General features: G+C 42.9%; 1 protein-coding gene across 1 annotated transcript in view; it reads left to right on the forward strand.

Annotated features, from left to right (window-relative positions):
- Positions 1 to 2,731: 2,731 nt before the first annotated feature.
- samd10b (sterile alpha motif domain containing 10b) overlaps positions 2,732 to 13,874 on the forward strand; it is a 63,599-nt gene continuing 52,456 nt past the window's right edge. The window contains exon 1 of the mRNA XM_058643956.1: positions 2,732 to 2,986. Coding sequence (XP_058499939.1) covers positions 2,974 to 2,986 — 13 coding nt within the window. The 5' untranslated portion in view covers positions 2,732 to 2,973. The remainder of the gene's footprint in view (positions 2,987 to 13,874) is intronic.

A 13,874-nucleotide genomic window follows, 5' to 3' on the forward strand; every position in this document is an offset into this window, starting at 1 on the left:
CTAAAACAACATCATTTCATAAACCAGCGCCACCTGTTGACTTTCAACAGCCTCTGTTTGTTAATTATGGTAAACCCGGTGGGCTTCTGCAAGAGGATTGGACGAACTGTCTGAAAGGCGGAACCAGTTTTTGATTGACAGTGTTGCAGAAACATGGACGACAGCAGAGCCATTTCTGCCTCTTTTTTCAGAGGGAAGTGTGGAGACAAATAGCAGGTCATTGTGTGTTATTTGCTTTTATTTGTACATATACACTGTAAATAAAAACACTATTATAGCATTTCAGTTGTACATGTTTTCTAGTTGTAGTTGTTCATGTGCAGAATTTATGTATAAATAACTGGACAGTTTGAAAGACAATACTCCACAAGTAAAATGCTATTAATGTGAAAGTGCAAAACAGAAATGTTTGGGTCTGTATTTGCAGCGCACTCTTCATATGTCTCACCATATTATACTTTGAACAGACTCTTGTGGAAAAATATCCACTCTTGGTAAAAAAAAAGGTGACATTCCGAGGCAACTTTTCTGTTTCTGAGGCTGTTTCTCATCGTTGCTCTAATTCTGTCATTAAAACTGCTAATATCGTAACATTATTTCACAAGTGAGGTATAGTAACAAATTCTGTGAGCCAACTGACACTATACGTCACTTGTGCAATAAAATGAATACTTAATCTATGTTATACATGTCATATCTATTTAGATAAATATAATTGTGCTCTTATAAACCCTGTGGGTTTAACAGCATAAATAAAGTTGAACTGTTTTTCTGTATGTACTTTACATTCACACGTTCTATGTATCAGTCAGTTATAGTTATTGTTATGGAACCTAACGTTCATATCACTTCATAAGCACATACTTATGTCATGTTTGTATTAATCATGATTCTGATTAATCTGTCATTTGAACTGAGGTAACCCATGAGGACGTAGCTGTGAGAGCAATAAACGTGCTCACGAGCAATTGATATTACTGCACATGTGCAGATATTAATGCATGCATATAAACTGCTGCGAGTGAGAAACAACTCAGCTGTGCTCACTGCCCCTGTTTTACATGCGCTGTGAAGTTAAAATCTCCTCGCACCGGTCCACAGACAGTTTGGGGGTGGAGACCAAGGAGGGCACTGGCCCCTCTTATGATTGGTCACTTTCAGTGAGCTCACACCCACAAGGAACGTCTTGTATTTGATTGACAGCTATCACTACAAGACAAAACATGTCCTCAGAACCAGGAGGTCTCGCAAAGTCTCGGGTCTCACTGCCCTGATCTTGCAAGGCTGGTTTTCCGCTAACAGGTGGTAGGGGGAGTGAAGACAGCCCCCAAACTCCCCGCAAAACAAGCCATTCAACCATCACAAGGACTGAAGCGGTTAATAAATGAGGGTAAACATCCTGCATCATTCTGCTTTACGTGAACAGCAAAAATAAAGGAATTGCGTCCATGTAAAATGTAAAGCAGCAATAGTATCTCATTTTATCTTTTTTTATTTTGTTCTCCGTCAAAGTGAGGCAAATAAAAACTTTGCTCTCATGGGTTCTCAGTACCTACTCAGTACTTATAGTATACAAGTACTCACATTTAAGGACTTGTCAGAAAAGGTGGAATCGGTGGATCGGTGGAGCTGTGATGAGCGTCACAGCTCCATGCTTTGACTGTTTTTGTTATGGAGGACTTTTTTAAGGCGAGTCCCTGCAGACACACAGTCACTCGCTATAGCTAGTTCTGTTTGTTTTCAATGTGAAACTTAGTAATATGGCCAGCGCCACTGTTTGTTTGTGAAACTGGTTCATGTTGACAACAAATGTTAGCTGGCCCATAATCGTCTTTACTTTACTTTAGCAAGCAGCCAGGTTGGCAAGCTAAGCTAAAGATTTAACGTTAGCATACAAACATCAGCAGCAGCTGTCTGGAGTGGACGACAACGTTAACTTTAATTGGATGCAGTTACAAAACAAGCAAACTTGGTTCACACTCAACAGTTGCTTCCCCTCATTCTGCCTTCTTTCTTTTTCCTTCCGCTCTTTCTGTCACTGATTTTTGGGCCTTTGCTGGTCTATGCTGGTCGATGCTGGTCTTTGTTGGTCTATGCTGGTTTATTCTGGTCTCTGCTGGTCTAAGCTGGTCTTTGCTGGTCTATGTTGGTCTATGCTGGTCTATGTTGGTCCACCAGCATCTTGACACAGGTCTATGCTGGTCCACCAGCATCATGATACCTAATGATGACCAGCATAAACCCAGCACCAAACCAGCATAGACCAGCATGGTCTTTATGGTCTTTGCTGGTCTATGCTGGTCTTTGCAGCACCAAACCAGTGCTGGTCAATGCTGGTGGTAAAACTCTATAATAGAAAAGCACTATACATTGTGAGGATTATGGTGGTGGTGGTGGTGGTGGGGGTTAGGGTATACATTATGTCTATGATGTGTCCTCACTATGATATAAAAACAAGCTTGTGTGTGTGTGTGTGTGTGTAGGCACGCGCGTGTCCCTGTATTCAGTGACAGCTGTTGTCGGATCTACAGCCTTTTGTCTCGCGGTGGTCAGGTACAGAAAAGAGGGCGGAGTTTCAGGAGGAGCCGCTGCTTTAAATCAGACTGACGTCATCGTGGACAACAAATGTCCGTGAATCGACAGCGAGAGAGAGAGACAGAGAGAGACAGAGAGACAGAGAGACAGAGAGACAGACAGCGAGAGAGAGAGAGAGAGAGAGAGAGACAGAGAGAGAGAGTGGTCCAGCTTTCCCTTCGTCTGTGTGTGTGTGTGTGCGCGTGTGTGTGCGCGTGTGTGTGTGTGACAGATCCATTCCTCGCTGCCTCCATGCACACATAGCAGGTTAGAGAGGGCAGGAAGTGCTCTTCATCCTCACTGTCCTCACTCTTCAGCCTCACGCGTGGTTCGTTTCATCCGTCTGAGGAATGACACAGTCCCGCTGACACCACGGAGAGATACACGCTGAGACCGAGCATGGCTGTGGACGGTAAGCACACACACACACACACACACACACACACAGAGAGATAAAGACCATTAACAACACATGGAATCTAGATATCGATAATTACCGCGACAAATACCTGATCATTCATTGATAATCATTGATTTTGACTGACTTGAGTGAAAGTTGCACAAAGCTGTCAGTTGTGGTTTTTAACTTGGGGCAGACCGTGGCCAAGAGGGAATGAATGAGGGCTTGTACCTGGAGGGTTGCTGATTCAAGTCCCGCAAGGGTTCTCAGGCTGAGGTGCTCCTGAGCAAGGCACCTAATAAGTGCTGCCAACTGCTTGTGTTCTAAATGCAGAGATCAAATTCACTAATTGGTTTATGTGCAAAAAAATAACATGTTGTGACTTCTTTATGAAAAGTAAACAAACAATTTGTTTACCAGAGAAAGAAGGTGCACATTTTTCAAAAGGTAAAAGTGTTTTATGTGATTTGTGAAAAAGTCCAGGGGAAGAGTCCTGATTTATTTAGGATCTTTGATTGATTTAAGAATGAGATAAAAAAAAATGTCTTGCTTTAGCCAGATTTATTGAAAGCTTTATTATGTATTGTTTACCCGTTAGTAATTAATCAAATAATGATATATTTTAGATTATATATAATTATATACACAGTATATATAGTCATCCCTGTGGTCATGCACTCAATAGCACACACTCGTGGTGCTAATCAAAAATGTTCTTTGAAGGAAATAATATTGTTAGTGATTCCTCAAACCTTGAAGGAAACGATGTTGTGGAACTTGTTATTGATTTTTTGAAGGTTCTCTGTACCTCTTAGCATTAGCATTAGCATTAGCAGGACTTGTCTGGACTGGACTCTACCGGTGTGTTCACCTTTTACTTATTAGTGCTAGTACCTGGTACCTGTGCTAGTACCTGGTACCTGTGCTAGTACCTGGTACCTGTGCTAGTACCTGGTACCTGAGTGTGACGTGTACAGACTCAGAGTGATGAGCGTGACGTCCGACACAAGAATCAAACTGAACAATGCTCAGAGGTTTCCCCAGCCCTTGACATATCTGGATTATAACTGGCAACCCTCCACTTATAACAGGGACTGTTCAAAGCATAAGTGAACTAAGCAGCTGCTTGGGGCCCCCTGATCACCAGATGGCTCCCAATAGCGTGTGGGGGAAAAACACATCATATTAAAGAAATCTAGATATATGTAGATACCAAATAATGTTGATCATAAGTCATTGGGTTGTATTTTGTTGTTGAAAAATAAATTAAAAATATCTGTTCCCAGGTTTAAAAATCAAAAACCATTAAAACACGTATGTACTTCAAATAAAATGTCTGCTGTTGGTTTATTTATTTTTGTAAATGCAAGTTGGGTGTCACCACACCACAGTGCTGCTAATTAATACGAGGCCACGTCTATAGATAAAGAATCTTAGTGTAACATTTGAATCAGTAATAAGCAATCACAGGTTAGTCCGAGGTGGTGGGGCCCCCAAATCAAATATTTCTTCAGGTCCCATTAAAGCTTGAGCCGGCACTGACGGAACAATCCGTGTGCATTTTGAATTTGACTTCACACATGAAGAAGAATGACTGCACCCACTTAAACCTAATGCAACCAAGAAAGAGTGTTTCCATCCTCTCGGTCATGAGGAGGTGGTCACAGGAGGAGGTTCTAACAGTTCCCTTTCAGAAGTTCATGCCCAGTTGACAAAGGGCTGGTTGCACGAGTGCTGACACATAACAACAACATTCACACTCACTTTCACACCTATGGGCAGTTGGGAGTCACCAGCTGTTGTAGGTGACTGGTCCAGGTGATGGTGCTAATCCTGGCACCTCTGCAATGCCCCCAACTCTTCATTTGTGGATTGTTTTTGTTTCTTTCTGCCGTTGTTGTCCCGCCTCCTCGTCCTTCCTGTGTTTGGCTTGTTGTTCTCTGCAGGCAGAATGAAGTGAAGGCTAATCAGAGCCTCTCTCTGCTCAAGGGCAGTAGTGTGTGTGTGTGTGAGCGTCAGCGCAGTGCCAAACGTGTTTCCGTCTGTCCTCTGTCAGCTCCTGAACGTGAACGTGGCTGCAGGTCGGACACTCAGTGAGATTTGCATGAATATGTAGTGACACATTGGGAAATCTATAATGAATCCATTGTTTACATAAGCATCATTCATTTAGCCTGGGCCCTGGGCCCTGACACGAGCCTGACACGACCCTGACAGTGTGCTGTCCCACTTAAAGTTTAATGCAGAGCCTCTAGAATTGTATGAAGATGCACACAGACCTTGATTTAGCACCAAGGATCCCTAAGATTCCCCTTTTTCTTTCTTTTGACACTGAAACGAGTCAAATTGTGATTAAATATTAAATCTTAGCCACAAAACCTCCGCTGCACCCCCACAAAGATACAGGAGAATAGCTCGGCTGATTGGTTGTTTTTCACTTTCATTGTTAGGTGTGCTGTCATTTCCAAGGACTGATATACATTTAAATGATATAATAGACATTTCTATGAGAAGTGCATCTTTGTCCCGTCAGATTGGATGAAATTCCTTCCATGTTTGTGTTCTGAGACATTCAGCTGTATTGTCATATCACTGATCACCGAAGCAACATAAATAATAACCAAACGTACACTGATGGACCATTGTGCAGGTGCAGGGATTTTCATTTTCAGAGGAGGAAGCTATTGAGAGCAGCACGGCTTATCCTCCATTCACATCAGGGATGTGTGAGTGTGTGCTTTTCTGTGGGTCTACTCTGAGAGGCAGGACACACACACACACACACACACACACACACACAGAGAGAGCGCAGCGCAGGGAGCTGTGGTGATCACTGTCAACCTGACAGAACCATGTGGGTGCAGCACCAGGTCTGTCTGAGCATCAGTCGGACCGTTCATTGTTAGAAGCGGTGATGATGTGGATCACCTGCAGTTTCAAATGAAAACCACTTTCAGACAACGTTTACCTGCTGCGGTGGGTGTGTTTCTCTCCTCCTGTCTCAGGTGTTTTCTGTCATGGCTGACGATGTGATCCATGTTAGCATTTGCTCACTTTCTCATCTCTGTTTTCTCTGTTTTCTCTGTTTCATATTTGTTTATCTCATGTGTTGGTTGGTGGGTGAATGTTCCTTGTTTCCATCCTGTGAAGCACTTTTGTCCCATTGAGTTGTAAAATCGGACTGATTTATTCTCATGAAGTGAAACAGAAAATGAAAGTTAACAACAGGAACACGTCCTGAAGCACATGTGGGTCAACCTGCGTCAATGTCATCAAACATCTCTGTTTCTGTGCAAATTCTGGGGATCAGCTGAGGTTTAACTGATGCAGCAGCAGGTTCACATGTAAGGAACAGATCACATATCTATCTCTATATCACCAAACAAACAAACTGTCAGTCTATTTTCTTCACTTGCGCGTACATGGGAGCAGTTATGGTTCCCTTCAGACCTTCAACAACAGCCTTTCCTCTCATCAGGTCACACGCTGTGTGAAATCACTGCCTCCTCTCGTGCTGCTGTTATACCACTGGATTTCAAACCCTAACCCTAACCCGTGCCTGTGCTGAGCTCTGTGGGGCCGTCCACACGGAACATGTATACGGTTTTGTCGGAGAGGCGTTCCGTCCACACGGAGACGGCATTTTAGGACCTGAAACGGGAGCAGAGTGGGAGCAGAGTGGGAGCGTCTCACATCGTATGATACTTTAGGAAAAACCATGGCGTCATATTCCCAGCGCTCTCTTGTGACAGACAGACTTGTGCTGCCGTTCATTATCTTGATTGTTTGTCAGTTTTACCTTTAATAACTACTGTCAATGAAACGTAACTAAAGTCAGTGTGAGAAGACACGAGATATCACTAGAACATGTCTCACAGGTTAAAATGGTTCAGTGACTGTTCCACACACACACACACAGATGATCACTCGTCTGTGTGTGTGTGTGTGTGACTCTCCGCTCACATGGATCTCACTCATGTGGTAGAATTATGCATTTCCTTCTTAAGTATTTGGGTTCATGACAAGAAGTTCACTGTAACACACAGAACTGGACCCAGACGCAGGACGGTGGTCAGTAAAAGTCTTTATTAACAAACACAAAGCAGGCAGACCGGAACGAGGATCCTCAATTCAGCGTGAAACACACAGACACGGAATCAACGTGGAAATGAACTCTGAGTGGAACAGCAGAGTTTAGCAGAGGCCCAGAAACACTCACGTGCAAATAAATCCACTGGACAAAAAAAGGACGTGTTAACAAAAGCTGACAGACAAACTCACAACAAGACAGAGGAGGGGGTGTGGTTAAATACACAGAGGGGCGGGGGGACAGGACGAACAGCTGCAACGACAGGTTGGGATAATCAAGGAGGGGAAATAAAGCACACGCAGACAAGGGAGAAGAAAACTTCAAAATAAGAGTGGGACTTTCACAATAAAATAACATGGACAACAGAGCATGATAGTCGCTTTTTTAAGTTAGTGGAGGTCTGTAAAGTCGCTAAATATAAACTTAAACAAAGAGACATTCAGTTCATTGTCTCTCTGTTTCTGTTATTACAGCTAATGTTTGCATTAGTCTTCTCTGTGTTCCGCTGTAGCGTTATCTGTCATATGTACTGGGCGTGGCCTAAGTGTGTGTTGATGTTTGCTTCTGTGTGAGAGGGTTAGTGTTAGTGTTGTTGTTTAGTGTGGTGTGCGTTGTGTTGCTTGCTGGAGACAGCGTCCATGTGGTGCATGTGGTGTCAGGGCCAAATGTGTGTTTGTAGAAGTAATAGCATGAAAGTGTTCCAGTGAGAAGGTGGGGGGGTGTTTTTGTTACCTCTTTAGGAGCTTTGCTGGTATAAAAGCTGACGTGTCATGATCAGGGGTCATTATGGAGACGAAGGCCTGGTCCTAATGAGGCAGAACCTTATTTATGAGCTCCTTAGGGTTAGAGGTCAAATAAACTCAAGGTTAGTGTGATGCATACAGTACATATGACTGTGTGTGTGTGTGTTTGTGTTGCATGTGAGCTCTTGTCCATCATCATTCCCTGCTTCCTCACAGCAGACATCGTGTCACTCGTGCGTGGAGAATCCTTCTGAACACTGCCCTGCCCCCACCACACACACACACACACACACACACACACACACACACACACAGCCTCAGCCTGTGTCTCAAGTTCACACAGTTGCATATATTCAGAGGGGATTCTTTGTTTTTTCATATTTTCCGACATGTTCAGTCAGTTATTAAGTGAGACACGTGTAGAGACAGAAGTTTGGTGACTGTAGTCCTACGACTGCTTCTCTCTTCCAGCTCTGCTGGCGTTCAGTGTGTGGAACTGCTATAAGCTGTGTTATTGGGCATTCAGTGGTGGGGGGAGGGGACACAACAGACCACTAACCATAACATAAACACAGTTTGAATATATTGTCTGTAACATTTTTACAAGCAGGATTTCACGTAGGGATGGGAATCGAGAACCGGTTCCGACTGACCGATTCCATCAGAATTGTACGCCTCCAACGTTATCGATTGTTCTTAACGATTCTCTCATATCACTGCACAACGTCATGGAGAGGAGAAAGAAACAGGCAGAAAATACATGCCTAGTTATCTAAAGTGGACGTAGTTATGTTCACTGTTTCATTTACATTGTTTATCCCTCTTTAGAAAAGGAGCGTTAAACTGTAATTTAGCATGAAGCATTTAGCAATTATTACATTTCTATTCCTGTTTTTTATTTATTGTATCAGTTTCAATTATTTAGACTATATTTTCTTTCTACACCAGATCTTGTCATGGTGTTGTTCAGTATGTTCAGTCTTGTGTATACATCATTTTGGGAACAAAATAAAATGGTTGCTTTTGGTGCAGAAGACTGTGTAGAAGTCCGTTTTCCATTTGAGTAACTGCTCAGGAATTGATAAGAGAATTGATAAGGAATTGGATTGATAGGCAGAATCGACAATGGCATTGATATTGATATAAACCTATCATTTCCCACCCCTAATTTCATGTAGGAATTTAGAATAAACGTTGACTCAGACTTCTTTGAGTGTGCCTGGGGTGGTATCACTTCCTTTGTGTGCCATGTCTATTTTTACTAATGAAGAAAAATGAATTGATGGCATAAGAGCGACACAAGGGTTTAATCTAAGGAAATGAGATTCCCAGGAAAATCCATTTAGGACCATTTCCTGATTCCCAGAAATGTAATCATGGAAAATGGGGAAAGAAAAGGTCTTACCTGCATCACAGTTAGGGAAGTGAGAAGGAAATGTTGTATTGTGATTTAAGTGATTTCCTGGAGGTCAGTGAATGCATCTTAGAGGCCTGCCAAACATCAGAAGGCCTGTGATTGGCAGGAGATCAAGAGAGAGAGTCCTTGTGTTTCCTTATTCGCCGCCTGGCCAAATAAAGGTTGACACACTCTAATATTTTGATATTATAGTTTTGATTACTCATTATTCACTGTGACATTGTTTCAATGAACTTCTGCAATGTCACAAGATTTATTTCCGTCCAGTGTTGCATTCAATTTCCACCAAGATCTCGTATTCATGATGGGAGAGTCGGACTCCAGCACATCCCAAAGACTCTCAGTGGGGTTAAGATCCGGACTCGTCTCATGCTCCCTGAACCACTCTTTCACAATATGAGCCCGATGAATCCTGCCTTTGTCAGCTTGGAATATGGCCGTGCCATCAGGGAAGAAAAAATCCATTGATGGAATAATCTGGTCATTCAGTATATTCAGGTGGTCAGCTGACCTCTGAACCTAAACCGGACCAGCTGCCAAGACTACCAACAATAAACGGCCACTGTAAAAAGGTGGCGACGGTATTTTGGGCCATGCAGCAGAGTTTTGTGTACAGTGGACAGTTGTAGGAGGCGGTGCTAACAGCTATGGATTAGACCACGTGCCTTGGGTTTTATCTACTGAAGCAACATTCTTTGAGTCTAAAATATGGACATAAGAAGGTTTTCATGTCACTATGAACTTCTGAAAGGACAGAAACATCTGCTACTGCTGATGGAGTCACTGGTAGTATCAGCACCAGCCATGATCCGGCTCTACAACAGTTGGGAGACGTCAACGACAGAAGAACGATGAACCCAGTGTGAGGAATCTTATGTTGTACTCACAATAACAGTCATCATCGTCGTGGTTCTCTCAGATCAACACATTGATTTGACCTCTGACCCACTGGGATGAACAGAAGAAGATTCAGAGGATCAATACTTTGATCCTAAAACAAAGAGACGCCCCTCTCTATGTGAAACAGCAGTGGTTTTTGATTCTGTTCCACAGCGTCACACTTCCTCACCGCTAATCCCGCCATTTATTCCAGAGACGATAAGGGTTCACTGTTTGGATCCAGTTGTCCTGGGTCCGATCTCTCCCCCTCTCCTTGTGCACATGCCCGCATCCAATTTCTTCTCTTTAATTAGAGAGAGGCAGGAAGGCTGTACGGATGGATGAGAAAGAGGGATGTACTTTATTTTGAAGGATTGCACTAATGAGGTTTAATGTCGTACAGGGGTTGTGTCCCTCATGCACCACACTGATGTTACTTACTGACTTCATACACATTCACTCTGTTTGGTTTTAATGAATTCATTTTGGCTTTTCATATGAAGTGTTAATAGACTTCCTTAAAGGGATAGTTCATGTTTTGTGAACTGTGGAACAGGTACTATATGATTATTTTTTATTAAAAATCAGTGACACAGACTTTTATTTCCCTACTGTACAGAGAGTAGACCCATTTCTCCCATCGTACACACCAACTGGTTTCTGAACCAACGAAGAAGAATTAATGGGAACCATCACTTATCTCATGCAAACGTGTTGTTAACAACATTTACTCAGCGTTTATCACTATAAGGGTCCGTCCACACAGAAACGGGCTTAGGTGAATATGCATCCACTGAAGCATTCCGTCCACACGGAGAAAATCTCAAAACGTCGGCCTCACGTTTCCATAGCGACAGCGAATACACTGCTTCAGGATAACGATGACGTCATATTGCTAATCATTCATCGTCTTGTGTTTGGTGATTGTTTGGCAGTAAGATATCACCAGAACACGTCCTGTCTTCAGAGATTTGACACAAGACTTACTGTGTTACACAGAAAGAACAGACCGACACATGTCACTGGTGATTGTGTGAGCTAACATGTCAAGATGAGTGAATGACAGGAGTAGTTGCTTTTCTTGCTTTTCGTTCATGTTAATAACTTCACATATTATGAATAAACAGAAATAATCGTGACTAACTATCGAATGATTAGTCAAAAATAAGTGTTAGTTGCAGCCGTCGTCATTGTGCACTGGAGGCACCAAGACCACCATGACTTTGGTGCGGGAGAGTAAGCTTCTTCAAAGCGAAGTTTCTGGACTGTAAAGTCGGTCTGATGGTGAAATAAAGTGGCAAACATATGATGATGATGATGATGATGATGATGTTGTGAACATGAGCTGGAGTTTATTCAGTGAGCCTGTAGTTAGTTCTTGTGTCCTCCATCTTTTGTCTTTGAGCCTGTGGTTTTCAAGGAGAGCTGTCAACCTCTCCCCCCATTCTCCGTGCTTCCAATTAGAGTCTGCAAAACAAACAGTCTAATGAAGTGCAGCCTTGTGTGATGGGCTTGGACATTCTCACTCTTTGTTAATTAGCTCCTCCTTCCAAGTTCCAGGGGTCAGTGGAGCCCATGGTACAGAATACCCATTAAACCTAATGGCTAATGGCTGCAGATTCACCCTAACAAGGTATTCATCCTTGCACACTCAGCAACACAAGTCACGTTCATCCACTTACCAAAGCAATTACACTGCCACTTGCAACCATGTAGCATCATCTGTGACAGGGATTGTTTCTGCCTTTGAAAGGACTTGAATTGTTTGTGTTTGGACTTGAATTCTTACTTAAACCATTCAGTTAAGTGTGTATTTGTGGCTTTGAAGGTGAATATGTTTCAGACTCCTATCATTGGTCACATGTCTTCCAAAAATAGAAATCAATGTTGTGTTCTGTCCTCTCCTCTTATGAGCCCTCGAGCTGCTCCGACCTATACATCACATTCTTTTATGAAGGAAATCATTCAGCACCCTCACATTATGTTTCATTCCCACTCTCCTCCATCCATATTCCCTCTCCTCCAGCTCTGTGGCCTGGTGCGTGTTGTAACAGTGCCATGTGAACATACAGCGCTGTCACAGTGGGACTCCCCTCAATTTACTGTGTCAATAGGCAGCCAGCTGTCAGCTCCACTGCTGATGTTGTTTAAGTGCAGGTCAGCTCTGTGTCACTCTTCAAAGCAAAGGTCTGTAAGTGGAGAGAACATCAGATCCAGGTCCGGTCCCCGTTCTCATGTGGAACCTCACGCCTTGTTCCTTTTAACTGAAATAAAAGGGCTAACGGTTCAGTTGTTGCTCTATGAAATGGCTCCAACTAGCAGATGTGGCAGGTTTCGTTTTCAACATGCTGTCGTCCAAAACAAACTTGCAGACTGTAGCTTTACTCTGCCCAAGAAATGACCTCCTTTTTCTTTCTGTCTCTCAGCTCAGCTTCCTCTCGTCTCTGGACTTACAGTAAAAAAATCCCCAGTGATACAAATCCCATTCCTCTGCATGCTCACTGACCGTGAGAGATTTCCACCTCCTAATCTTTTCTTCCTTCACACACACACACACACACACGCTCTATGAAAGCATCATTCCTCATGCCACAGAAAATACATATTCCAAAGATTCTTATTAGTGTATGTGGGTGTTTTAGAGCAGTTTGACGCGACGTGCATGCATACAGTGCATATACAGTATCTGCTTTTTTTTTTTATTGTCACTGCTGAGAAAGCTTGTGCAGCCACACCACCTCATGTCCCTGATGTAACCACATTCATGGTCAGTAAGAGACTTTGCCTGTGATGCAGAGTCGGTCTCCTAAACAACATCTATCAATTTTGTTTGTGTTCACTGAGGGAAATTGTAACGGAAATATGGTTTTTTTTCCAGTTATCAATGAATTTAGCTTCCTTTACATGGAATGGAATGAAGCTTGTCTGCACTCATGTGTTCAGTAGTGTTTGTGTAGGTGTTCCCTTTTAGCCCTTTGGGGAAATCCATAGATTAGAAGGGATTTGTCTTGTAAGAGTCGTGGAGAGAGGCAGTGAGGTGTTGTTTGCTGGATGTGCTGCGTTGTTGAATGGAGAGAATGAAACACAATAAACAGCCACCATTTAATCCCAAATACAACAGCATTTCCTTCTCATTCCATCTCAGCTAGTTTTATCTGTTGTGTTGCTTTTCATTAAATGTCTGGATATATTTAGCACTTTTCTAGTCTTGATGACCACGACAGTCTGCCATTCACCTACTTACATACATTAAGCAACATGGGGTTAAGTGTCCTGCCCAAGGACACATTGGCACCTCCAACTGCCCATAGCAGAGTTATGGTACCTGCTATACTGAGATGGGACTGCTGCCATTGACTGCTGTAGACGTCAATTCGGCAGGATTTAAACTGTCACCCTAAATATCTGGCTACACTGTTGCCCTGCAGCCTTTGGGCCACACAAGTGCAAAGTGCAAACCTGCAACTCGAGCTGCAAATACAAATAGAAAAGAGTTTCAAAACCTATTCAAACCATTACTGTTACATGCAGGAGCCTTCAGTCAGTGGTGATGTATACATTAAATACATTACACCACTCATTTCTCTTTCTTCACATCACAGCAGTGATGTTAAGTACTTGAGTTGCTGCGTGGTTGTCTTCTGTTGTTGTTGTTGTTGTTGTTGTTGTTGTCAGACATTTACTGACTGACGTCAAACACCAAGTGAAGGGCAAACTCTTCTCCTGACAATGTCACATGTGCCTGGTCACTGCTCATGTCCTCTTTAAACT

The sequence above is a fragment of the Solea solea genome, chromosome 11 (genome assembly GCF_958295425.1).
Source record: "Solea solea chromosome 11, fSolSol10.1, whole genome shotgun sequence".
NCBI lineage: Eukaryota > Metazoa > Chordata > Actinopteri > Pleuronectiformes > Soleidae > Solea > Solea solea.